The 27,433-nt window shown below is 36.5% G+C and overlaps 2 protein-coding genes across 8 annotated transcripts in view; one reads left to right on the top strand and one right to left on the bottom strand.

Moving 5' to 3' along the window:
* The window catches only part of Rab3 (RAS oncogene family member Rab3), a 47,042-nt gene extending 42,828 nt beyond the window's left edge, over nt 1-4,214 (top strand). For all 5 annotated transcript variants that reach the window (XM_074180447.1, XM_074180449.1, XM_023165555.2 and 2 more), the window contains one exon: nt 1,551-4,214. In XM_074180447.1, coding sequence (XP_074036548.1) covers nt 1,551-1,697 — 147 coding nt within the window. In that variant the 3' untranslated portion in view covers nt 1,698-4,214. The remainder of the gene's footprint in view (nt 1-1,550) is intronic.
* LOC111509745 (pancreatic triacylglycerol lipase-like) lies at nt 4,064-27,433 on the bottom strand. Of its 3 annotated transcripts, none has more exons than XM_074180444.1 (11): nt 27,258-27,432; nt 27,058-27,203; nt 26,868-27,002; nt 22,338-22,487; nt 22,181-22,289; nt 16,930-17,034; nt 16,626-16,879; nt 10,169-10,289; nt 9,997-10,117; nt 9,735-9,935; nt 4,064-4,400 (listed from the first exon to the last, which is right to left on the bottom strand). In XM_074180444.1, the coding sequence occupies exons 1-11, from the start codon at nt 27,364-27,366 to the stop codon at nt 4,199-4,201; spliced, it is 1,653 nt and encodes a 550-aa protein (XP_074036545.1). In that variant the 5' UTR covers nt 27,367-27,432; the 3' UTR covers nt 4,064-4,198. The 3 variants fall into 3 exon arrangements, with proteins under 3 accessions (XP_074036545.1, XP_074036544.1, XP_074036546.1); XM_074180443.1 differs by having other exon boundaries at nt 10,166-10,289; nt 27,258-27,431; XM_074180445.1 differs by lacking the exon at nt 22,338-22,487 and having other exon boundaries at nt 10,166-10,289; nt 27,258-27,433.

The raw sequence follows: 27,433 nt of genomic DNA, 5'->3' as shown, positions 1-27,433 counted from the left end.
TATTTATGGAACCAAAAACATTACGCAGCTTTTGTGTGTGCTAACTGATTGCTTTTGACTCATCGATTCATCCTACTTGAATCTTGTAACGTGGAAGTTTGATTCTATCAATCATTTACACTCCACGTTGTGAGATTTTCAAATTACTTAATTCGAAAATTTATTTATTGTTCATAATTGAAATTGTACAAACTAGCATTAAAGAAGTATTTCCTTCGCGTATTCATTCCTTACATTATTTCATCATATTTTTTTTCTTTTTTGAACTTGAAGAAGGTACAAAATTCTTACCTTTCGAAATTTCTCAAGAATTCAATCTACACAATCTACACACTCTTTCACCTTATGTAATGGGTGAAAATAATTAATATCTCTTCCTCAAAGTCAATATAATCCATGCGCTCCACTCAGAGACAATTGAAAAATTCATATTCTATCGCCTCGTTCTGTGTAAAGGAACCATATTTTTTGTATTTGAGGAAAGTATGCTCACACATCCTCTTTTTGCTATATCGCTCATAATGAAGTGACTGTCGTATCCTAAAAGATTATGAAAAGAAATGGGTACCACGAATAATTCTAGAAAATTGACATTACAAGGGGCTTGGTGTGCATATCTCCGGAACGCCCCCGTGTAATGATTATGATCGTGCACGATAACATTTTTGGGGGTGAACGGTTTTTCACAAATATGACAAGTCGTTGCAACTTCGATACTATTTGAAGGCATTGTCATGGGCTCAATACTCTTTAATTTTGACTCAACAAATTTTGCAATATCAGACAACTCATCGGCAAACCATTTTATACAGTCTTTACCTCGATTAATTTTGAAATGAGAAAGACTGTCGTCATAGGAACATTTTGAGTTGTATCCCGCACTGAAAAGTATATATTTTTGGTATTTTATAGTTTTGTTAGGGATGATTTCATTAAATTTTTATAACAGTGACTCGAAACCAACAAAAATTATAAACGGCCAGTTTCTTTCATAAACATGATTTCGAAATTCCACATAATCGTATATAGGAAAAGAAATTTAACAGTCATTCACTTTTTCGCACAAAACAGTATGATCATTAAAGTTTTTCGTATTTAGAAATTTGATGTAAGTCTATTGAGGTATTGAGCCCTGTAGTATTCAAAAGTGAAGAATAGTGTGGATAATATCTCACAAACTGTGTTTTATGCAAATTCAAATGTAGGAAGCATTTGATGAAAGAATAAAGAATAAAGAAAATAACTTTGGTCTAATTTCTACTTAGTTTATCATTGGTTACGACAGTTCATTCTCATCGATACTGATTTCATGCGTGAGCATTTTTACGATTTTATTCGCTAACGCATGCTTCTGTATGAGTATCTATATTCATACGTACGTAGCAGGTAACCCTTTCTGAAAAAAAAAATTGGTATGACTGCCAGTTACTTAAAAATGGTATCATAAACAGAAACCGGTCATCAATCGAACAAGATTAATGAAAAACCCTTTATTAGGCTTATTCAATGATATCAATGTCGAAAAAGTAATTGTGTCTTTCGTTTTACAGGCTGTATTCGAACGTTTAGTCGATATCATTTGCGACAAGATGTCGGACAGTTTAGACACTGACCCTACCCTGATGAGTGGAGGAGCCAAGGGTCAACGTTTGACGGATACCCCACAAGGGCCTCAGGCTGCCAATTGTAACTGTTAATACTTTTCAATTCTCGTGTCCTCCTCTGAGGTTGGACAACCATTTTACTGTTGAAACTTTGACCAGGATGTAGGAATATCTCAAATTTCATTTTTACTCTCATCGAGACTGACAATACGCATGCGCATTTTTCTGATTTTATTTCCTTACGCATGCGTCTGTATGAGTATCTATATTCATACGTACGTAGCAGGTAGGCCTCTCTGAAGAAGATATTGGTATAACTGCTTCTAGAAAAATACATAATTGTCCACAATTCTTCTAAATGTGAGAATATGTCATGCTTCACAATTTTCCTTCTTTCAAGAGGTTTACTTTCGTGTTAAAAGGTATGGAATTTTGTCAGGTCATTGAAATATGTAGTTTTTTTTTCTAAAATTTTATGCTATCTTTTTTTACGAAAGGTTTCAATACTTTCCTGCTCTAAGCTGTAAATCATTTCAACATTTCCAAAAACCACACTTTCGATTCGTGAAACTGAAATTTTGTCTAATTTGTCTTTCCCGCCTATATTTAATCTGTTATATACAAAAATTTGAGATAAAGAGCTGAAAATAAATAAGAGGATGAATACCTAGTAGAAACCTCAGTTCAACTCTGGACTAAATAGGTTCAGTTGATATGAAGATAAAATGGAATTCTCAAGAAAAAACTGAGGAAGTAATTGAAAATTGTTATGAATTTTACATTTGTGTTTATAAGAGAATGGACGAGAAATTTGATATTGATAGTTTCTCGTAGCACTGTTCTCATATTATGAATCTAATTCCACAGAATCATCTGATACCTCAGACTGAATCAATGAATGGCAAAATTTCAAACCTCATCATTCATACCTTGCGAATTTTCAATACAAGATGAAATTTTCAAAACCAACAAAACGATGTCAATACAAAAGAAAAATTAGAATAGAATGAAAAGTAACGTACCTATATGGAAATTGAGTTGATGAAAAATCGAGAGTGGCTCTATACAAAATGACTTTGAGATAATATAAATTGATTATATTTTCAGGAAATATAATTATTGTATAGTGCCTCTCACAGATAAGATACTTGTTAACGAATTTTGTAAATGTTATTGCGTTTATCAGTTTATACAGATAGCAAATTGTTAGGACCACACGAAGTTATGGTTACTTTATTCTCAAGTATGATTACTGAAACGATTGATGTGTCTCAGCTACAGAATATCTCTCAATTTCAGTAAATATATAGTGTTTGCGACGGGTTTCTCTCTGAATCCTATATTTGAGTTAAATACATATCGCTAGCCTGAAAGGCGTCATTTGTTATTTGTCCATGTGTTGTAATTTTAGAGAGGGGGTAGAATGCTTGAAAATAAAAACGCAATGTAGTTACAATAATATTTATTGTCTATAAAAACAGAATCAATGTGGAGTTGTACATATAAAAGGTATATTTATTAGGTACTATTTGTTTTTTTTGGAAAATCTGTTGTAGCAGATCGTTTAGTTTACTCAATCTATGACAAAAATAGACTTGAAGTGACTGAACTGCTTTGAAACTAGTTCCTTTTCAATTCATTTCATTTAAATGCACTTGACATGGAAACAACCGTTTGGTATAATTTTCGAAAACGTATGCTTTTGAAATAAGTCAATTGCTCTTACTGAAACCAGTTTTTTGAACCATAACAATAATGATTCTGCGAACACAGTATATTTTGGATTTAAGTAAGCCACAAATGGAGCTCACTCATATCTAAAGTAACGATTTTGTTGTATATTCACAGGTACAGCAAAAAAAAGCAAATTTAATACCTACTTTGTAGAATATATTATGCAAAATTTCTGGTTCATCTCAGAAATCTAAAGAAATACGGAAAATTCTTCACATGGATATTCCTCTATAGGTTATACATTCCTAATTTTTATGTGTCCATGGTTTTGATCTATTATCGAGTAATTTAGGATGAATGTGAATAAACAATGTTTTCTGATGAACAAATTCAAATTCGAAACCTGTATAAGTCTATTACATTCTTGAACAGGGGAACAGAGATGAATCCTCTGTATTTTCTGATGAAAAAGTCATTCAGAGAACAGAAAAACGCAAAATGAATATTCTTTTTCGGATACTCCTTCAGATATCCATAATGCATATTCAAATCCAGTTGATCCAGGATGAAAAATATTTGTGAATTATCAATGAAGTTGGTGTTTGGAATGAAATCTGATGTTACTTGAAATCATTATGTGAGCTCATTACTCTAAAAATATTATGTCTTTATGTCGTTGAAAACTATTTCCAACATGTGTGATACAGAATTCTGTTTCTAAAAACCACCAGATCTGTCTCATAAGAACACCGTTTTATTATGGGTTCCAGGTGGAGCGAAATCAGTAAATGATGAAAAGACCGCACACTTTTATTTTGTACACTTTGCTAATTGAAAATAAGTATATGAAGCTCTTGTTGTTGCGTTATTGATATATGGACTGTATATTATATTATTTTGTGGATTAGTGTAAATTAAAACTAGTCTAAATGCCCAGGTATTGTTTTACTTATTGATTCCGCTTTCTTTGTTGACATTTTTATAGTCGTTGGAAGGGTACTTGTTTCAGTTGTTTCAGTAGTTTCAGTAGTAGTTGTTCTTGATCCAGAGCAAGAAGTGAAAGTTTTAAATGTCCTATCCTCAATATCTGTGCCACTTGAAGAACATAGAACTGATTCTTCCCTAGAAATCCGTAATTTCATTGAAATTTCGATAGATCGGAAAAATGTATTTAACAAATATTGAAGTCACGATAAAAATTTGAAAAAATTGAAAGGTTTTGTGGAAAATTTCATTACTGTATTCAATGAAGAATCAATTGATGAATTTTTTTGATGTTTGAAATATCAGACACTCAACGTTTCATGAAGATCACTTTTTACATTCATGACAATGATGAATCAATAATTTCAATAAGTGAGTGCTCAAGAATCTTCAGAAAAATATCAGTTATAGCTCCACATTTGATGACATGAAATTCAAATGGAAAAATTCACGAGTCAGATAACAATCATTTCCAAAACATCACTATTTCTACGATCTAAATTGGACAGTAATAACTGGATTGAATATCATACGGTGTCTGTTCAAAAAATAAGGTGAATTTTGATTTTTCTCAAAAAATCATCACTCAGTCATCATTTTCATATTGTTCCTACCAAGATAGTCCCCCTCGAAGCTGTTCTGATATGCACCCTTTGGTATGTCCTTGAGATCTCTCAGCGATTTGGTTTTTATCTCTTCAATCATGGTTCTTCTCAATTTTGGAAATCTTGGGAACGAAATGAGGTACAGAGGGGCAAATCTAATGGATACGATGGCTAAGCAGGATTGTGGTGCTTTTCCTGCTTAGCCATCGTGCAAGCGAAAGAATGGATTGAAAAATGTTACCCGGACTCTTGTCCATCAAAAGCAACGATTTGTCGGTGGTTTGCCGAGTTTAAACGTGGTCGTACCGACACAAATGACGCAGAACGCTCGGGTAGACCTGTGAAAGCTGTTACACCGGAAAATGTGAGTGAAGTGACAAAAATTGTAATGAAAGATCGTAAAGTGAAGCTCCGTGAGATTGCTGAGATGACACAGATATCATATGGAAGTGTATTTACTATCCTTCATGAAAAATTGAGCATGAAAAAGGTTTTTTCTAAGTGGGTGCCGCGATTGCTTTCGATGGAACAAAAACAGCAACGAGTCGATGATTCAGAAAGCTGTTTATCGCTATTTACTCGCAACAAAAAAGATTTCTTGCGTCGTTACGTGACCATGGACGAAACATGGATACATCACTACACTCCAGAGTCAAAGCGGCAGTCATCTGAGTGGCGCACAGCTGGCGATAGCCGTCCGAAACGTCCGAAAACGCAGCAGTCAGCTGGCAAAGTGATGGCGTCAGTTTTTTGGGATGCGCATGGCGTGATTTTCATTGACTACCTCGAAAAAGGTAAATCGATCAACAGTGATTATTATATTGACTTACTGGTACGTTTGAAGGAGGAAATCGCAAAAAAACGACCGCACATGCAGAGAAAAAAAATCCTTTTTCACCAAGACAATGCACCTTGCCACAGGTCGATGAAAACAATGGCAAAATTAAACGAATTGGGCTTTGATCTGCTTCCCCACCCCCCATACTCACCAGATTTAGCCCCCAGTGACTACTGGCTCTTTGCTGATCTTAAAAAAATGCTCCAGGGAAAAAGATTTGGCTCAAATGAGGAGGTCATCGCTGAAACTGAAACTTATTTTGAAGCGAAAGACATTTTTTTATAAACATGGTATTGAAAAATTGGAAAAGCGTTGGAACCATTGTATCACCCTAAAAGGAGATTATGTTGATGAATAAAAAAAAATTTGTAAAAAAAATGTTGTTTTCATTGTTAGTCTCGGGACTTATTGATCCATGTGTTAATCTTTCTACCGAGTCAAGTATCACAGTTTACAAGTCAATTCTTCAGCCACACTTTGACTACTGTTCCTCTATCCTATATCAATTCCATCAAAATAAATTGTCTCAACTCCAAAAACTTCAGAATCGTGGTATGAGGATCATTTTGAAGTGCCGTAGAGACACCCCTATTACTACTTTGCTTAATGTTTCAAATGGGCAATTCATTCCTCAACAACTATTATATATTTATATACAAAATATTGAACAATTTTGAACTATCTTATTTCGAACAGTACATTGTCTTTCATCATGATATTCACCACCACTTCACTCGAAATAATAATAATTCATATACAAACAGAACAAAAAACAAAAACACCATGAATTCTTTGTTGTTCAAGGGTTTTGATCGGTTCAACAAATTACCAAATGCAATTAAAAATAGCCCATCTCTGAACATGTTCAAAAACGAACTGAAGAAATTTGTTTTCAATGTACAAGTATGATATATATTGTGTTTGTTACCTATAGATACAAATTTCTTTCTTGAAATATCAACATGTCTATCTTATTGATCAACTTTAGAATGTATTCTACTAATGTTTCTCTCATGCTTTTTTAAATAATTCCAATATGTAACAAAATTGATTGAAATTGATGATTTGTATGTTCTATTCCATTGGGACGGTTGTACTTTTATTTTCCTAGGTGATGATCATGCAATAATTTTCATGGCCAAACTTCAGCAATTTTGAAACAAACGCCGTTGCCACATGCTCCATGCCCAAAATTTTCGAAAAAATCGCATGACATTAGCCAACCAATATGCCGACAATTTCAGAAACTTTTCTGAAAGTATCTCAATGATTCTCCATAACAACTCTCTTCAATTCCTTAATATTTTGATCGGCTGTTGATATACTGGGGCATCCAGCACGACCGTCGTCATTCACATTTTCTCGACCTTCTGTGAACAGGTTGTACAATTGGTGATGATACACTTTTCTGACTCAGATTACAATCATTGTATGCCACTGTCAACATTTCGAGTGTTTTCGAGCAATAAATTCCATTTTCCTACAAAATTTGCCGAACACACAAAATACTTTCCACTTTTATGCCTCTCACCAATAAACTGAACGTACTGAACAGCTGAAATTATGAAACTATGTCCAAAAAGAGTGTATGAATATTATAAAATGAAAAAAAAATCTAATCGAATGTACGTAGCCCCCGAAATTTGAACATTCACCTCATTCCTTGAACAGTCTACTCTATACATATAGTGAAAGCTGAAATAAAACCATCAGGCATCTGTGCAACTTTTCGTATCTGATAGATCCGACTCAAGCAACTTCCTATTCATGAAAAGCTAAAATCAATTTCATTTGGTAGGGACAACCGCAGATTGACCGATTTCGAAGTACTAGCTCCTTGTCAGTACAAAAAGAGTAATTTCAGACGGAGTGAACCGTCTGAATATCCCGAGTAACCTCCCCCCCATATGCCTCCTTCCGGGTTGAGTGCCCTGAGTTGAAATCTTCTCCACACGGTTACAGTGTGCGGAACATCTCATCTCGTTCATCCACCCCGCTCCTCCGGAGCAGTCCTCAACTTATTGATGAGTACTCCAGCAAGATTGACATCTACCTGTTTCAGTTGAAAGTCAGCCTTTAGGTGCTGTTACTTATCTAATCTTATCCAATCTAATCCGAGCCCAGCTCCCTTACCCTTTTAGCTGGTTTTTGTCGAAGAAGGACAAATGGGTTCATGACTGAGGGGATGTTGGCGGCATGAAGTCCTCAGACATCAGTACCGCCTTTCACGGGGTACCCCTACCTGGCTGGGGTGAGATGGATGAAGAATCTATTTGTCCGTTAACGGGGGACATTCGACAGAGCCTTCTATATCGGAAGGGGTCGTCTACAGCATAATCTATAGCTTCCCTTACTAACGGATTTTCGTGGGTTTCCGCGCTATTAAAAACTCCTCGATTCCTCGACTGAATGGACTGCCGCAGGAACCAAGGAGCATTCACAATCATCCTCATTAACTTATTTTGCAATCTCTCCAGAATGGAGATATTATACGTGGTCGCTTGCCCTCAGATGCCTGTAGCATACATGATGACAGGCTTGAACATCGTATTGTAGATAGTAACTTTGTTATTCAGACTTCTTTTTGACTTTCTGTTGATCAAAGGGAACAGACTAGCTATCCGACCCTCGATCTTTGACTTAACGCACATAATGTGTGGATTCCAAGTGAGCCTACGGTCTATTAGAAGACCAAGGTACTTTACCCGCGCTTGCCAGTTAATCTCCTTTCCATACATTCTCACTTTTCTGGCCGGAGAAGATAGCAATTTTCCCCTGGTTATCGAGTCTTGTTCGGGTTCACTCGGATCTTCCAATCGAGGTACCAGCGCTCGAGGTCGTCCAATGCACATTGCATGTAGAAGACACCGAGCTCCCTACCATGGAAAACAAGAGGAGAGCCGTGTCATCGACGTATAGAGATATCTTCACACGCTCGGGCCTCGGAAGGTCACTGGTATAAAGTACATACAACGTCGGAGAGAGCACGGCCCCCTGCAGCACTCCACCGAGGATCTCTCTGTTGTCAAACAGAGAGCCCTCTACTCTAACCTGAAATGTTCCGTCTTTCAGGAAAGACCTAATCCACCGGATCAGGCCCCAGAGCAGGTCGATCGCGATTAATTTGTGTAGAAGGCCTTCGTGCCATACACAGTCGAAGGCTTTCGAGATGTCTAATAGTACAAATATGTACTTTTTTATTAGTGTTCAACTTGTGGATGGTGTTTTCGACCAGCCTCAGAGCCTGTAACTCAGTGAAGTGTTCTCTTCTGAAGCCAAATTGTTCATCAGGCAGAACATTTCGGTCCTCAACTTCTTCATTGAGCCTTTGGAGAACGACTCTTTCAGCCAGCTTAGCCGCCGACGAGAGTAGAATGATCGGGCGATAGTTCTGTGGGAACAGCAGGTTCTGACCCTGTTTTGGTATCATGACGATGATGCATGCTTCCACCTTCTGGGGAAGTGTCTGAGGGGCAACAAACTGTTCATGATGTTCAGGAGGTTCTCAACGCAGTTGTCTGGGAACCTCTTCAATAACTTGTTGGTTATTGAGTCGACCCCGGAGCTTTTTCGGCCTTTGCAGCCCTGATGTAGCCCTTCAGTTCTTCCACAGAAGCTGGACGGACGTTATCATCGTCACCTTTCCTGAGGATACGGTGAACCCGGTCTTTTAACAGCATATTGCGGTCGATGTCTTCATCGTAAAACAAAATCACTTCCAACTAGTAATAAGCTTTATCTGCAGTGGATTCGGTGGGATGTACCACTGCGCTACCTGCAGACAAAGTCCGGAAACATCTCCACAAACACTTACTCCGGTTTGATCTATGTGGTCATCCCGTTCAAATGAACATAATTTCTGCTTTTCATATATAGAATGTTTTTGAAAAGTGTGTAATTATTGTCGTGGATAATAACTGATTTGGTCCGAATCTATTTCCAGTTTGAATGTTGAAATGATTGCATCAAAAAAAGGAGCATTGATCTTACCAAAACTTTTAAAATTATACCGATTTGATAATTTCATACCTTTCATCTTTTAGGTGACCGTTCAATAATTTCACATATATTTTTTCTACATTAACAGTTGTACTGCAGTAGATAATACAGTAAAACTTTTTCTTCTGATTCCATCTCACTTTGGCTTCTTTAATGGAACCAAGCTGAGGCGGGTGTGCATAATAGACGAATGTGTTATTTTGATCTCCCTTCATCTCTCTATAGTTCGACCTGTGGACAGTTGAAAATAAAGGAGTTGGTAGTATTTGATATCCACTTAAAATCAACTCACTCTGGGCTGGATGACGATAATATCACCTCAGCTATATTCGCATTGTCGTCGACCAATATGAAATCAAAATAACCGAAGCCACCAGTTTTCTTCATATATATACTTATTCTATACTGAAACACTTAACAAAAATAATGTTTTTCCATTTATAATATTCAAGCTAGCTTACTACAGTATGGAGCGTGATCAGCTGTGTTGAGAAAAAACTTTTCTTTCTGAATAGTGGTTCTATATGTTCTCAGGCCAAATATTCTGCAATCATTGTCAGGATCAGTACAAGATGCACATTTTCCCTGAAATAATAAAAACATTATTGCTCACACACTCTAAACATATGAGCTCGTTTCTATAATATGCGAAAGTTAATAGTGTTAAAGTTGAAAGTTGATGAATGTAACACGAAACATGACTATTATGATGAAACTCTTTTCAAGGATCGATTCTTCAGGTTAATTCGAAAGCAAGTAAAATTCATGCAGTTATTTGAAAATTACTGTATTCAAAAGTCAATTATCACACAGCTCTACAAAAAAAAATATTTGTGTTGCCCTGGATATTTTTGCAAATTTTTATGTTTTCGAGTGCCTAAATCACGAATATATTTATTAAAGTACTGAATGTGCTCTAGTTTTTATGATTTTTACGTATCTTGTATTTTTTATAATAATCGGCTTGTCAGTAAAAAAAAATATTTTCTCAGTCATGATTAGGCTTCTGCGCAACTTCTTTGCGCGTACAAACATCACGTGATCCCCACTTCTCGGGCTCCTTGCTTTGCAAAACAGCTGAGAACACAGTTATTCGATAATATTGAAGTACTAACACGGATATCTGGATGAGTTGTTATATGTTAATATTTTGTTTCAATTGTTGAGTGTCCGTTCTAATATATTCATCTTGTCTTTTTAAAAATGAGTTTGTCACGAAGGAAGTGCAAATATAGTGGTGATTTATTCTGTTATATTTGTGGTATTTATATATTAAAAAAACAAAAAAGACATATCACAGACTCTGTTAAGGAAACTTATGCTGAATATTTCGGTTTTAAAATGGATAAATTAGATGAATCATGGGTTCCTAATAAAGTTTGTAAGTCTTGCGTTGAGTCTTTGCGGTTGTGGAAAAAAGGAGAACGTTCTGGATTAGACTTTGGTATTCCTATGATCTGGATGGAGCCTAAGAATAATTTTGATGATTGTTACTTTTGCGTAGTAGATGCTAAAGGTTTTAATCGAAATCAAACGTGGAGATATCCAGACTTACAGTCTACAAAATGTCCTGTTTTACACAGTGAAAATCTCCCTCGGCCTATTTATGTTTCAAAAGTGATTCGCATGCCCTCAGAAACAATTATGTTGCCAAATTCACAGAAATCGAATCAGTCTACCAGTGGAAGTGAATGGGAGGGTGAAACATGTACGTCAAAGTTGTTTTCCCAAAATGAACTCAGTGATTTATATCTAAATTTATCAAAACAAGGATCAGAACTGTTAGCTTCAAGATTGAAAGAAAAAAATTATTGGCACCGACAGTTACAATTACAACCTACAGAACGAGAGAAAGTGAGCTATTACAATTTTTTGATAAAAATGAAGGATTGGTATACTGTAATAATATTGCGAAGCTGCTTCTGGACATGGGTTTGAAAGAATACAAACCTACTGCTGTAAAAGAAGTTTAAAATGCGTCTTACTGCATAATGGAAATACATTTGCATCAATTCCAATCGCTCATTCTACAAAACTCAAAGAAGAATATGAAAATGTCAAATTAGTTTTAGAAAAAATCAATTACTCGGAGCATTCCGTGTTAGGAATCACACGTTGAAAGGTAAGACCTCGTTAATCCTTAGATCGCACAAGTTTCGACTTCTGAGGGTTGTCGTTCGTAGGGGTGCGACAGCTGGTTAACGGAAAAACAGATTTTAAACAGATCAATGGTCGATCTGTGTGGATTTAAAAATGGTTAATTTTTTACTTGGTCAACAAAGTGGATACACGAAATACCCTTGCTTCATTTGTATGTGGGACAGCAGAGCAAAGCAATGTCATTGGGAACAAGATGTTTGGCCTGAAAGAACTTCCACCATTGCATATTAAGATAGGAATGATAAAGCAATTCGTAAAAGCTTTGGACAAGAAAGGAGATTGTTTTGAATATATTCGTAGAAAATTTCCGAAAGTATGGAAAAGTTGAAAGGTGGAATATTTGATGGTCCTCAAATACGGCAATTGATGAAAGACACTGATTTTATGAAAGTTATGACTGTTCCGAAAAGTAAAGCTTGGGAAAGTTTTGTGTTGGTAGTCGAAAATTTCCTAGGTAACCATAAAGCACCTAATTAAGAAGAAATTGTACAAAATATGCTGACAAACTTTCAGCAATTATGAGTATCAAGTTACACTATCTTCGCAACCATTTGGATAAATTTCCAGATAATTTAGGAAATTATAGTGATGAGCAGGGAGAGCGGTTCCACCAGGATCTAAAAGTAATGGAAGGAAGATATCAGGGTCGATGGGATTGTCACATGATGGCCGATTACTGCTGGTCTTTGAAAAGAGATTGTCCTCTGAAAAATTATAAAAGAAAAGCTCTCAAAAAGCGTTTCATGAAAATATAACATGTTTTCAAAATTTTCCTCTCTATTTACTTGAAAGTATCATATTTTTTTCCAAATCAAACTGAGATTATGAATATATCTGTTATTTTGTTTCTTGTTTTCGAATTTTTGTAATGTAAAATGAAAATAAATATTTAAAAGAAAACGAGAGCAAATCTTACAAAACCATTGATAATTTCATGAATTGTGAGTATAAATACACCCAAAATCAATCTCATATCTAGGGCAACAAAACCACTGTAGACCAGTGTCATCATTCCACTATACTATAATTCCGAAATAGTTGGCACTAAATTCTCAAAAATGACTGACGTTTTTGCCATAATTTGTCTCTCGCAGCGGCGTTCGGAAATTATACTAAGCAAAAGAGAAAAATGTATGATAAAATACAGGGTGTGAGACAAGTACGATTAAATATTCAAGTGACGTATTCCTGAGACGATTTAACAAAAAAAAGTCTTTATAAACGTATATCCGCACCTGCTTTGTTTCGGAGATACATGGTGTTGAAATTGAATTTGTTTATTCGTTTCTAAATATAACTTTTGCAAAAAACGAGTTATTTCCACGAAATTTGGTACACAGGATTTTTTGACGTGGAAAATCATGATTTGGTAATAATTTCTATGTGAAATCTAGAAGGTACTGCCTACGCTGTCATTATTTATTTCAAATTTTTCTAACTTTTTCGACAGTGAACTTGTGGTACTTTTCATGTGAAATCTAATTCCCACACCTTTTCCAAATAAAAAAAAAACTTCCCCAACAACGCTGGAGGTGATCGTTTTCGACAATTTTACATATCGACGCATATTACTTAGCTCCTTGGGCGCTAAGTGAAGTTGCTGAGAACATTACAAAAACTAAGTATGTGGTGGATTTCGTCAAAATAAATAACTTTTTTTTGATGAAATGTTTATCGAAAAATCATTCATTATCGAGATACAAATAACTAAAATTATAAAAAACTTATGATAGAAACCAACTATGTTTTGAAGAATTTTATGAAAATCAAGGACCTACTCAAAGATAACGTATATAAACGCACCACTTGAGATACTACAATATATTTGGAGAAAACCACCATAACAAAAATACGAAAGTCACCAATAGACGCCAAAAGCCAGAAACAAATCATACCTAGGAAAAATCCAGCCGATCTCTCAAGTACATGGATTAAGATCCACAAACAAAACACACCTCTTAAGCCCATCGTCAGCGCACTTGGATCTCCACTACAGCCACACTACACTATATCATTGAAAATCATATGTCAAGAACTTAGAGAATTTCATCGTTCTCATAGAAAACATCACATTGGTCACGAACGATATATGTACTAGTCTGGACTAGTCTAGTCTAGTCTTTGGACTCCAATGTATTCAAAAATGAAGCACCAGACCAGATTTCCATGAACAAGGACCTACCAGCCTACGTTATCGAACTCTCAGGCCACTGTTCGAAAAACACATATTTCAGCTCCAACGACTTCATATAGAGATAGAATGTACTCTGAAGGGTTTCTCTCCATCAATTGTCACCTCCAACCTATTCATGAGGTATTTGGAATCCAAGACCCTGAACAACGCTCGAATGAAACTCAAATCATGGCTGATATACATCGACGACATTCTCGACATGCACATAAAGAACTTGATCATTTCATGGCATACCCAAACTCACCCCACTCACCACAGAAATATAAAGAAACAAAAGAAACAACAGAGTCAATGCTTGATGTGAATAGTTTGATTTTCTTCAATCGACATCGAGATCAAGACAATAATGAGACCACCATAATATAGTTTTCATACTTCACATTTTTGATATTTCCTATTTCATATTCGTGAACATTTTTATTCATCAATAGTAAGTACAACCCGTTTAGTTCTGATTATTGTTTTGAAGGAAAAAACTGAATTTTGTTCATTATTTCCATTTCTTTCATTGATACATATAGCTGGTTAACAGAAACACAGATTTCTTTCCATTTTATTTCTGTTTCACCCATGATTCTGAAGAAAATTTAATATTTTTTTTCTTATCAGCCAGTGGGCTGAGCTTGAAGACAGGCAGTAAACAAATCTAAAGAAATGAATTTTAAACGTTCAAGCCAGTCTCGAATATACCTACACAGTAGGTTGAATGGACTGACGCCTATCAGAAAACAACTACTCTCCTGGCTAATACCACGAAGGGCGATGGATTATATCCGGCCACGGGCTGGCTTGCTTGAACGTTTAAAGTTCATTTCTTTAGATTTGTTTACTGCCAGTCTTCAAGCATAGCCCATTGACTAATAGAAAGGTTTTTTTATCCTTATTTAGAGAAATCGGGCAAATTCATGATATGCAGTTGGTCAGTACCTCGTCCACTAGATGAAGTGACATTTTGTTGTTCGCTCCAACTTAGGAAGAGGAATGAAATACTCTGAAAGAATTCAGATTTTCAATCATGGAATATCATTGACTTAAGATCGATGATGTCCACTAACTTGCACTGACGAGTGGCTAATGACCCCAAAACCGGTCTGCAAGTGTGCCCGTTCCAAAATTGAAGGTCGACTCTTTCAGTTATATTGCCAATTGCATATACTAGAAATTTTCTGTGAAGATTCCGGTACCGACGCCTGTCGGATATATTTCAACGCCCTTCGTGGTATTAGCCAGGGAAGTAGTAGTTTTCTGATAGGCGTCAGTTCATACAACCTACTATGTAGGTATGAACGAGATTGGCTTGGACGTTTCAAAGTTCATTTCTTCAGATAAATATTTTTGTTGTTATGATAGAACTGACCAATATTTGATGAAAATTCATTATAACGTTTAAAAAAGCACTTCGATGTGTGTAGAAAACTGCGACACGAGTTTCGCTATACCATATCATTGTCACAAAAGTATTGTGACATACGAAGATGTATGACAATGTTTCATGTTGAATTTCATTAGTTCGGACTTCCATATGATTTGAAATTCTTGAAAGAACAAATAAAATGGAGAATCGAGTGGAAAATTGAAAAATAAACAATTGAAAATGAAATAAAATAATAAAAATTTCAAGCCAAGATATTTTACGACGTTTCGATTGTTAGTATCCACAATCATATTCGGGTGATGACTGGACTATTCCTCCAAGAGATGACTATTCATAGGTCATTCGAGTGCTTTCGCACATCCCCTCTATCCTCTCCCCGCTTCAGCGGTTTAGCGGGAGATGTTCGTTTGGCGGGAGTTGACCGTTTTCATATATATGCAGCTCCTTTGAACTTACTCTTGAATCAGTATTTCTTCCTGCAGATGATCTCAGCTTGTGACCACTTGATTTTAGGTAGATGAGTCCAAACATGCTCTGCTATTCCTGATTTTCTTCCCGCTGTGTGCTCCTCTTGTGCTCGGCAATGCGGACTTTCAATGGCTTCTTAGTTTCACCGATATAGGATTTGCCGCACTCACTAGGGATCCAGTGAATGCAATTCTTGGAATTAAAGTCCGTGTTTGGTGGACTGGTTTTCGTTAGGCTACTACAGATGTTGTTTCCGGACCTGAAGCAGGTTTTGATGTTGTACGTGGACCCAATTCATTTTATCCTTTCCGATGATCCTCTGATGTAGGGAACTGCAACTACTAGTTGTGGCGGTTCCTCTTCTTTGCGAGGCTCTCGCTGTCTTCCAGTCAAAGTCTGTACCACCATCACTTTGAGGTAACCATTCCGTTGAAGATCCTTTCCGATGATGCCTAGTTGCTTCCCAAGACCTTCCTTCGAATTATAGAGCCCGAGATCATGCTCTATCAGAGTTTTGATGATTCCTCTTTTTGTGGATTGATGATGATTGGATTTGTAATTCAGTTCCATTTCCACTTGGTATCAATTCAGGGATTTCAAATCACGTCACGTCATAGCAGACAATGGAAATCCGAACTGATGAAATTATATCGTTTATCATTCACTTTTTGGATAAAAACATCAGTAATACAAAAAATGAAACGTAGATGGAAAAAAATCATACGTTTTCGAAAGCAAAATCATTTTCGCAACGAATTCCCATGAAGGTACAATTTCGATTAGCAACTGATTCAATGAAGTACTTGAATGATCTTTTGTGATCACAGCCTGGCAGAATTTCCCCTTCATGTAAGCTGTTTCTCCCAACTGAGACAAGATTTGAGAAAGTTGTATTTTCGGAACATCCTGGCTGATGCTTAGCGCTGTTCACATAAAAGTCACTGTGACCTAAAGTTTCGTTTATACCTTGGCTTCTAGCTGAAAAATTGTCAGTCAAATGTCGAGTGCATAAAAACGTGATATATTACATTCATATGCGTCAGTGTGGATGATTTCAACATATTGGGCACAATTTGGATTCAATTTTACTGACTCTGGCATTCCTTCAAATCTGAAACCACTTGGATCTAAACCTGAAAATTGAAGATAGTCATCGTATCACTATAGAAAAGGAACATTTTCATCAACATACTTTTATCTCACACAACTAGGTGAGAAAATGGGGAAAGTATGATTCGGGCACATTTATATGAATAAAATAATATACAGTGCTTTCCAGATAAAAGTATCCACCTTTAATAACTTTTGTAATACTGGTATTTAGGAAAAATCCAAAAACACGTCAATTTATGTTGGAAGGGGCAAGCATTATGGCTTATTTAAACTTACTGGAAAAGCCACCCCCTCACCCCTAGCATCATCCCTTTTTTTTAATTATTCCTCATATTTTTTATGTAAAATTTGGATACTCCTCTTTGAGCTGATTTCAAAAATATATAATACTTGTAGGTTAAAGTGGTTAGTTTGTGAGATAAACAATTTTTCTTTTAATAGCACAAATTTCACTTATTTTTTACTTTCACCTTATTTGCCTGTACTAAAATGGGTTGTACAACAGTTCAAACTCTTTAATCTGTTTAACTGTGCTATTCATTATGAAGTTACAATAAGTGTTCAAAATGAGTACCATTCACTTCCATACAATGGTATAATCTATTTTGAAATGCCTATCTGACATTGCTTAATACGGCTGGATTTAATTGTCGACATTCATTTTCTATTCTCTCTTGTAAATCATCCAGAGATTCTGGTTGGGTAGCATAAACTTTTGTTTTTAAATACCCCCAGAAAAAGAAGTCTGGGGGTGTTAAATCCGGTGACCTAGGTGGCCACTTCATCATCTGCCCTCTTCTACCTATCCAACGAGCGGAGAATGTTTCGTTTGAAAATTTTCGGACAGGCATAGCATAGTGTGGAGGAGCTCCGTCTTGTTGAAATACCAGTGAATCTTCGGAAAGGTTATCATCATTTTCTATTATTGTTGTAATACGTGGGTCAACCCCTTCCCTGAGTAACTCAAGATATGATTCACCATTTAAATTTCCGTTGATGAAGAAAGGTCCGACAATGTGGTCACCTAGGATACTACATCAAACGTTTAACTTTTGGGGATGTTGTGTATGGAATTCACGCATAATATGTGAATCACTATCAGCCCAATATCTACAATTATGCCTATTCACTAAGCCATTTAATGAAAATGAGCATTCATCAGAAAAGCAAATATTGTTTAACAATTGTGGATTGTTATTGATAAATTGCGTCATTGATTCGCAAAACTCTAGACGACGATCAAAATCATCTTCATTCAACTCGTGCACCAACTTAACTTTGTATGGGTGGTACTTGAATTTATGTAGAACTCGGAAAACTGTAGAAGATGAAACACCGATCGCTCTACTTATTGTTGACAACGATTGGGGTTATTGAGCCTCTAAGCTGACTTGCCCTAAAATTGCCACTTGGATTGCTTCGTTATTTACGAGTCCCTCTCGCTTATGCACTTTATTGCAAACAGACCCTGTTGTGGTAAATTTCTCCATCAGTTGAATTACATACTTATCAGTTGCATGTCTTCCGTCATGTAATTCGTTAAATATTCTAGCAGCAGCTCTTGCACAATTATTATTATGGTAGTATAAACCTACAATTTCAATTCTTTCTTGCAAAGAGTAAACCATTTCAGCGAAACAAAATAAATAATGTATCAAAGTACACTATCAATAGTGACTACAAATTCTAGTTGACAATGTCAAACTTTAATAAAAAGTAGAGTTTTTTGTTGTTTGGATTTTTGAAGTAGAATAAATAGCACAGTTAAAAAGATTAAAGAGTTTGAACTGTTGTACAACCCATTTTAGTACAGGCAAATAAGGTGAAAGTAAAAAATAAGTAAAATTTGTGCTATTAAAAGAAAAATTGTTTATCTCATAAACTAACCACTTTAACCTACAAGTATTATACATTTTTAAAATCAGCTCAAAGAGGAGTATCCAAATTTTACATGAAAAATATGAGAAGTGATTAAAAAAAAAGGATGATGCTAGGGGTGAGGGGGTGGCTTTTTCAGTAAGTTTAAATAAGCCATAATGCTTGCCCCTTCCAACATAAATTGACGTGTTTTTGGATTTTTCCCAAATACCAGTATTACAAAAGTTATTAAAGGTGGATACTTTTATCTGAAAAGCACTGTATTTATTTTTCAAAACATAAAAGAGGGGGAACAGATTTCTGGCTTTCTACTTCTCTATCTTGTATGTGTTTTAAATATGTTTAAAATATGTTTTTTCCGTTAACGAGCTATCGCACTCCTACGAACGATAACCCTCAGAAATCGAAACTTTTGCGAGCTAAGGACTAGCGAGGTCTTACCTTTCAACGTGTGATTCCTAACATAGAAAAAAAAGAAGGGAGCAATCAATTTCGAAAAAAAATAACCCTTCACAAAGACGTATAGATCCAGCAGAGAAGTAACTTTTAGACACGAACTGGAAGAGAAAGAACCCTCGAAACAACTACTTCCATCACATGAGAAAACAATACTTCGGAAACAAATACTTGCATGTGAACACTGAATTATACAAAAACACTTTTCTCTACTCAGTTTGTATTCCAAACATCAATTGTGGAATTGAATCAGATATCATTCACAGGATTCCTACACAATATACTGAATGAAAGAGGTGAAATCTCACTTGCATGAAACATTGTCATTCTCCCTGGTATACATTCGATGTTTCATCGTAAGACACTTCACCCATAATGATATTCAGGTTTGGTACTGAGGAACTGATTACGTAAGTGTCTTACGGTGAAACATAGGATGTCTACCAGTGAGGATGACAGTGTTCCATGTAAGTGGAATTTTCGCCTTTCATTTAGTATATTGGTGGATAGTCTGCTTGATGCCCTTGACAGAAGGAAAGTAGATCTACAAGCTTATGTAGAAGACCTTGTCATCTTGGCAAGGTTCACGCCGGGAAAGATAGCTTGTAATATCCTCCGAAATACGATGGACGTTGCTCACAGTAGGTGCCTGAGGAAGCAGATGTCTGTCAACCCCAGCAAAACTGTAACAATCCCCTTCAACAGGAGAAGAAAATTGGACGAACTAACGCCACTTTGCCTCAATGGTGAGGCCATTCCATTTGGGACGGAAGTGCAATATCTTGGTATGGTCCTTCATAAAAAACTCACTTGGAACGCTCACTTGGGAAAAGTTTTACACAAAACCAGACTGTCCCTATGGACATGTCGAAGAATTTGTGGTAAAACTTGAGGTTTAGGTCCCAAACAAATCCATTGGATTTATGTGATGATTGCCAGACCAATGATCACTCATGGTGCAATTCTCTTGTGGCCGAAGACTTTACAGAAAACGGCCCAAGCGAAGCTTTCTGGCGTACAGAGACAGGCTTGCCTGGCCATCAGTCAGCAGCCATGGAGATCCTTCTAGATCCACCCCCTCTCCAAATTGTTCTGGAGAGAGAGGCTATATGGACTGCATATAGACTCGTGCACATTGCCAATTGCACTAATCAATCTAATACAGAGTGCAACAGACTCTTGGTTGACACCGGAAGACACAGTATTCTGGAAATGACCCCTAACTTTACGCTTCCAACTGTCAACTGCGAACTGCCTTATGAAGTATTGTTCCCGAGTAGAGAGGACTGGATCCTCCGGGAGAAGAGAATATTAAGAGCATAAAGTTTTCGGTTCTCAGACCAATCAAAAACACCTTCTGGTTCTGGTGCCGGTGTTTTCAGTCGCAGACTCATGGGGAAGATTAGGGAGATTGGAAGAATCCAACCTTATTCACAAGTCAATAAAAATATTCTCGGACAGTCAAGCGGCGTTGGAAGCTCTTGGCTCCTACCGAGCAACGTCTAAATTGGTAGCAAATTGACCAATACGGGTCTCCTCGATTGGAAGACTTAGCAGATTGTCTCTGTTCTGGATTTCTGACCATACTGGCGTGGAAGGTAATGACACTGCTTGCAGAGGAGGGGGCTGCAAACAGCTTCATTGGACCAGAACCTGACATTGGCATCGCTTTATGTTTTGCCAAAGAAACATTGAACACCTGAATGGCAAGAAGTTTTATAGACTACTGGCTGAATCTTCCAGGATTGGCTCACTCCAAGGCGTTTATTCACCCTTCAAAGCTTGATACCAATCAGTTATTGGACTACAGTAGGGATGAACTACGATGTCTAACATGCCTTCTTACAGGTCACAGTCATTCAAATCATCATATGCACAGACTTGGACTGTCGGAAGACAGTGTGTGTCGCCTCTGTTTGGAAATTGATGGAACAGCAGAGCACATGTTTTATGCCTGCCCCGCTGGGGACTGAATCAGGTTTTAAGACTTCGGCAGAGCCGTTCTCTCACCTTCTGAATTGAAAGACCACTCACCATACAAACTAATCGAGTTCGTCAAGAAGCTGGGTTCATTTGGCCGAGTGTGAATAGGGTTGAGCCACAATAAACCCTAGCGGGTTGCGGTGGAGGGTTGAATATACCTTGGACCTAACCTAACCTGTGCATGGTATCTGAATCCCATCCGTAATTAATGTTTGAAATACAAACTGAGTGGAGAAAAATGTTTTTTGTATAATTCAGTATTTATATAAAAGTATTCGTTTCACAAGTTTTTTTTTTCGTTTAATTTCGTGAAACGTGGCGTTTTGCGACGATTGTTGAGATAAAAACCGAATCGCGAGAGTTCAACGACATACTGCAAAGTGCATGTCAGAACTACCTTCTACTCACTACGAGGATAAGAAAAGACGCAGACACCACTATATATGGGAGGAACTACTTCGAAGGGGACAAATTAGAAATTAATGACCGAATGGTAGGACGGTAGCCTGGTGGGTTGACGTGGGTGGTCAGTTCTACTCAGTCAATCGACCACTGTGCGAACCGGTGGTTCGAACCGCAAGGCCGAACGATCGATCTTCACTTCCTATCGTCCAACTCGTGTTAGGAATCAAACGTTAAAAGGTAAGACGTCCTTAGCTCGCCCAAGTTTTGACTTTTGAGAGTTGTCGTTCGTAGGGAGGCGAGAACTGTTCAACGGAAAAACAGATTTCAACAGATTTCTTTTCAACAGAATTTTTTTTTTTGAGAAGAATGAAAATTCACCCTATCACATACGAAATTGAAAAAAGTATCATTTCGTCAAAAAATAATTGAGGAATACTCACCCACCTGTAATTTTTTTAATTTTATCATGAGTAGTCCCAACATAACCAGCAATATGAGCACCAATTCCATGTCCAACGATGTGAATATTTTCGAAACCATAATGCATTTTCTCCTGTGAATATGTAAGTCACTATTCTGAAAGAACGTCTATATATCTTACTTTGAGTTCTTTGAGCAAAATAATAATTTCCAAAGCAACAACTCTGGCATTAGCTATTGCTTGATCATATGGTGGCTCTGCTCCCCTCTGCCAATCCACAGAAACTACGTTATAATCCAGTGATTGTCCATGTATAATATTTCCAGCGTGCTGGACATTATAATTCAGTCAATGTATTAAAATGTTTCTGATACAAATAAAATGGAATAAAATCATCAATTTGTTATTTCAGGTGAATGTGAATCGAATATTTCCAGTGATGTTCCAGAAATTGTTTTTATAGTTTCAAAGTCGTACTGTAGTCGTTAGCCAATAAGTTGGTGGACTTTTTGGGAAACCATAAAGTTATTGAAATAATAATTTTACAACAAAATTGCATGGTAACAAAAAAAATTTTATAGAACAATATTTGTTCTATACAGTTGCCCAAACAATTACATGAGTTAGATTTGCCAAACCGTGTTTTTATATTTGCTATCGATTTTTATGACATATTTTTAGGTACAACATTTTGCAAAAGTACCCATGTTTTGAGAAACGGTTTCTATACAGGGTGTTCCTTAAACACATGCTAATATTTAAGGAAGTGATTCTTAGAACCATCTTAAGGAAAAAACGTTCTATGGACGTATGTCCTAAACGCCTTAACTTTTGAGATACAGGGTGGCAAAGTTTTCTAAAATAATCAGTTTTTTAATAATAACTGAGATAATTTCGTAGACATCTTTGGCATATTTGGTACATATGTTCCATGCCTCAAGGCGCATTTTATGATGTACAATTTTCCTAATTTTCTCTGCCAGTGGCGTACGTACGAGTTTTGAAATCTATATTTTTGGCGAAAAAAATACTACGCCACTGCTTTATCTTGAATTAAAAATTATTTTTAAAATTAACATACATTTTTGAGCACATTTGATATGCTGGATTTTCTTTGTCCGACGCATGGTTTTCGCTCAAAAAATTAAAAATCGCTTTACTTAAGGATAAATTCCTTAAAAATCTGATGCGGTATCGTGCATCGACTGAAAGCAAACTAAGAGATTAAATTTGTTGCAAAATAATTGAGGATCTGAAAGGTATTTGTTTGTTGTCAGATGCACTGTTCTCAATTAAAATTACGTCATAACGCAGCACCGCTTAATAATTTTTGAAAACATAAATTTAGTTATCCTGGAATAAATGACGTGTAGCAGAATTTATTTACTGCACCTCTTGGAAATATGGAGTTTGTCGATATGTGATTTCTTTTGAAGATTAAAAGCAGAAAAAACAGCGTACTCACCATAGCAATAAAAAATGAATTATCTGTATGTACAAACGTCAGTAGCTAATATTGATGTTGGTTTAAAGTAAGGTGTTGGTGTTAAAAACTGTCACAGCGCGTTTTGATTGATTTTGAAGTGTTATTTTGGTAGTCCGCTGTTTTTCTGAATATCAGTAAATATGGTAAATTATACGAATGCGGAAATGGCGCAAATGCATTACGTATATGGCCTTGCCGATGGTAATGCAACAGAAGCCAGGCGCATTTATCAGGAAAGATATCCTAATCGTGCCTTACCAGATATCCGAACCTTTTCAAATATTCATCGTCGACTTGGGAAAACTGGTAGTTTCAAGAAAGGGACTCCGAAAGGTAGACCTCGTGTAGTAAGAACTCCTGAAATTGAGCACCGCAGCACCGCTACGGTTGCTGCAAGAAATTGAGGAACATCCTGAGACGAGTACGAGGAAGATCGCTAGAACTCTGGATATTTGTCATCAAATTGTTTGGCGTATTTTGGTTGATTTTTTGTTATACCCATACCATATTTCAAGAGTGCAGGCATTACTCCACAGAGATTTTCCACAGCGTGTGAACTTCAGTCAGTGGTATCTACAAAGTATTGCACTAAATCCGCAGTTTGAGACACAAATTTTGTTCACAGACGAAGCAAATTTTTCTCGGAATGCCATTCAAAATTTCCATAACAATCATGTGTGGGCTGAAGAAAATCCCCATGCAATAACCGAAACCCATTTCCAACACCAATTTTCGGTTAATGTATGGGCAGGAATTATAGGTGATCATCAATAGGCCCATTTTTTCTACCAGGACGCCTTGATGGACGTTCTTATTTACACTTTCTCGAAAAAGACTCACCTGGGTTATTGGAAGATGTGCCACTTGCGTTAAGGAATCGAATATGGTACATGCACGATGGCGCCCCTGCTAATTTCAGTGTAATTGTCCGAAACCATTTAAATACAGTTTATCCTAATCGTTGGATAGGTCGCGGAGGACCTCAGCAATGGCCAGCAAGATCCCCCGGTCTCAACAGTTTAGTTTTTTTTTATGGGGTCATCCTAAAACTCTTTTGTATAAAACTCCCGTTAATACTTTAGAAGATTTAAGAGAGCGGATAGTTGCCTCGTGTTAAACTATACGAAATACGCCGGGAATATTTGAACGGGTGCGTAATTCCATGCGTAGAAGGGCGGAAGCATGCATACTAAGTGCAGGTGGCCACTTCCAACAATTTTTATAATCAGTTTTGGTATTATTACTAATTAACAAATTTGTGCTATTCGTTAAGACTTACTGTCACAAAATAAAATAAAACTCGTTTTTGTGAAAAATTTATTTTTTTGCAGATTATGTTTTCAAATATTATTAGGGAATTGATAATGCCTTATGGAGCAATTTTCAGATTCTCATTCATTTCAGAATTGATCTAATTTCTCAATTTGCTTTCTGTCGATTTTTATTTTTTTGAGTGAAAATCATGCGTCGGACAAAGAAATACCAGGAGATAAAATTTCCTCAAAAATGAATGAGGATTTTGAAAATGATTTTATTTTGAAAAGAAAGCATTGGCGAAGTACTTTTTCCCCAAAAATATTCAATGCGAAACCCGTAGGGATGCCACTGAATGAAAAAATACAAATTTGTGTACATCAGAAAATGCGCCTTGAGCCATGGAACATATGTATCAAATATGCCAAAGATGTCTACAAAATTATCTGAGTTATTATTAAAAAAACTGATTATTTTTGAAAACTTTGCCACCCTGTATCTCAAAAGTTAAGGCGTTTAGGACATACGTCCATAGAAAGTTTTTTTCTTAAAATGGGTCTAAGAATTGCCTCCTTATATATTAGCATGTGTTCAAGGAACACCCTGTATATGAATTATTTACGATTTCGGCTAGATTCTTGTTCACAACATAAGTTTATGATTCTATGTTATACTTTCTCTTCTGTAAACAATGTTTTTGAAATGCATTTTGAGAAAAGTCGTCTTTAATAATTATTTACGCAACATTAACTCTACAAAATTTTTAAATTATAGCTCAGAGGCTACGCTGGAGTAGGTTTTGTCTTTGAAAATTTGTTACTATTTCAAATTCGAGATGAGAAATAAGTGAGTACGTTTATACTTTTCTTCCAAGATAAAAAACAAACACTACAGGAAAATCCTCAAAGCGCTCTATGAGCCGTGCCTGTGCGAAAGTAGTGATTCACATTAGATTTAAATCACTGAGGAATAAATCCATTTGCAAAACCGTTCTCAGGAAGTCTGTTTCACGTAACCGCAGTTCTCCAAATGAAAGAATTCCTATACAGTGAATGAAGTTTGAGGTGTACTGAGTTGAACCTCGGAACAATGAGCAGCCACAATCTACCGCGTATTTCTGCTCTTGGGGAATCAAATGTGCCAAGTCACAAATGTGTCACACTTCCCGTGAAAGTATCTATAGAAGAAAGACAAATCTCCAACCTTTCTTCGATGTTCCAGAGTATCTAGGCTGCAAGCGATGTTCGCGTCTCTAGTCAGGCCGATGGCTCTTTTCTGGATGGAATCCTGTAGCTTCAGGGTATGCTTGAAAACCTAGTTTCGTTTTAGGCACTGAAATTTTTGCGCCACTGCCTGTAGGCGAGATTTTTGGAGGCGACAACTTGCTCCCAATTTTTGTTGAACCAAGGTTTGCCGTTAGAATTTCTTTTCATTGAAAAATAAGTATATGCAACCTTGGATGATAGAATAACTTATGTCACTTCAGAAGCATAAATAGATGGATCTTTGGAGCTGAAACAAACATCTCACCAGGAGAAATTTTGGGAATGATCTTGAAGATCCTCCCACTCAGCAGATTTGTAATGCCAAACCTTGCGCAACCTAGATTGCTCCCCAACCTTAATCGGCAATTCACTGAACACTGAAATGAGTTTGTGGTCAGAAGATCCCAATGGAGACCTTACGGTGACTGTGTATATTTCTGGATTGGTTGTTAGGCATAGATCCAGAAGACTAGCATATTCTCCATCACGATCAGGAATCCTGGTTGGTTCATTTATAATTTGAGTAAGTTCGCTGCTCTTTAGAAAAGCCTCAGCTTCGCGACCTTGTTCGTCGTTGATATTTGATAATTTGAGTCATTCTATATTGTGGACATTGAAGTCACCGAATTCATACATCTTTGTGAAAAATTGATTTTGAAATTAATTGCATAGCGACTTTGAAACTTATCAAATATTCAATGTTACCTTCACCCATCCAGTATAACCATTTGCAGTGAAATCGTGTATAAGAATCATAAGTTCTGATTCGTTGTTGAAACCAACGGCTTTAATCGACCCATATTTAGCAATAAAACTATTATACAGCAAACTCTCCGGGTCCTAAGGATGTTAAGAATAATTATACACTAACCTTCTGTCCTCTTAGATAACTCACCTGTTTGCTTCTCTTCAACAACAAGAAATCAGTTTTGATTATATGGCGTTCGACGGGTCTCAAATTGACTGGTCTGTATTTTTTATGATACCACTTAGAATCTGTACGCAAGCAACCAAGTTCTTCGTAACATGTCGTGAATATATCTTCAAGGATTCAATTGTGCAGTGAAACATTTTAGTTATCAACATTATACATACCAACGTTTTCATTAGTATTTTCACTCTCTTCAGTTTTACTCATCTGATCCACAGCTGTACATTTGGTGGTATAAAATATGAAAGCAGTTACAAAAAACACGAATTCCATCACAAAAGTCAGAACAGTATCTTCTATTTGACATTTTTCAAATTACCTGACACATTCATTAATTGAT

Source organism: Leptinotarsa decemlineata, unplaced genomic scaffold, assembly GCF_025532065.1.
Source record: "Leptinotarsa decemlineata unplaced genomic scaffold, Ldec_3_MD MMD2_tig00026294_RagTag_RagTag, whole genome shotgun sequence".
NCBI lineage: Eukaryota > Metazoa > Arthropoda > Insecta > Coleoptera > Chrysomelidae > Leptinotarsa > Leptinotarsa decemlineata.
This window is presented reverse-complemented; position numbering and strand designations above follow the sequence as displayed.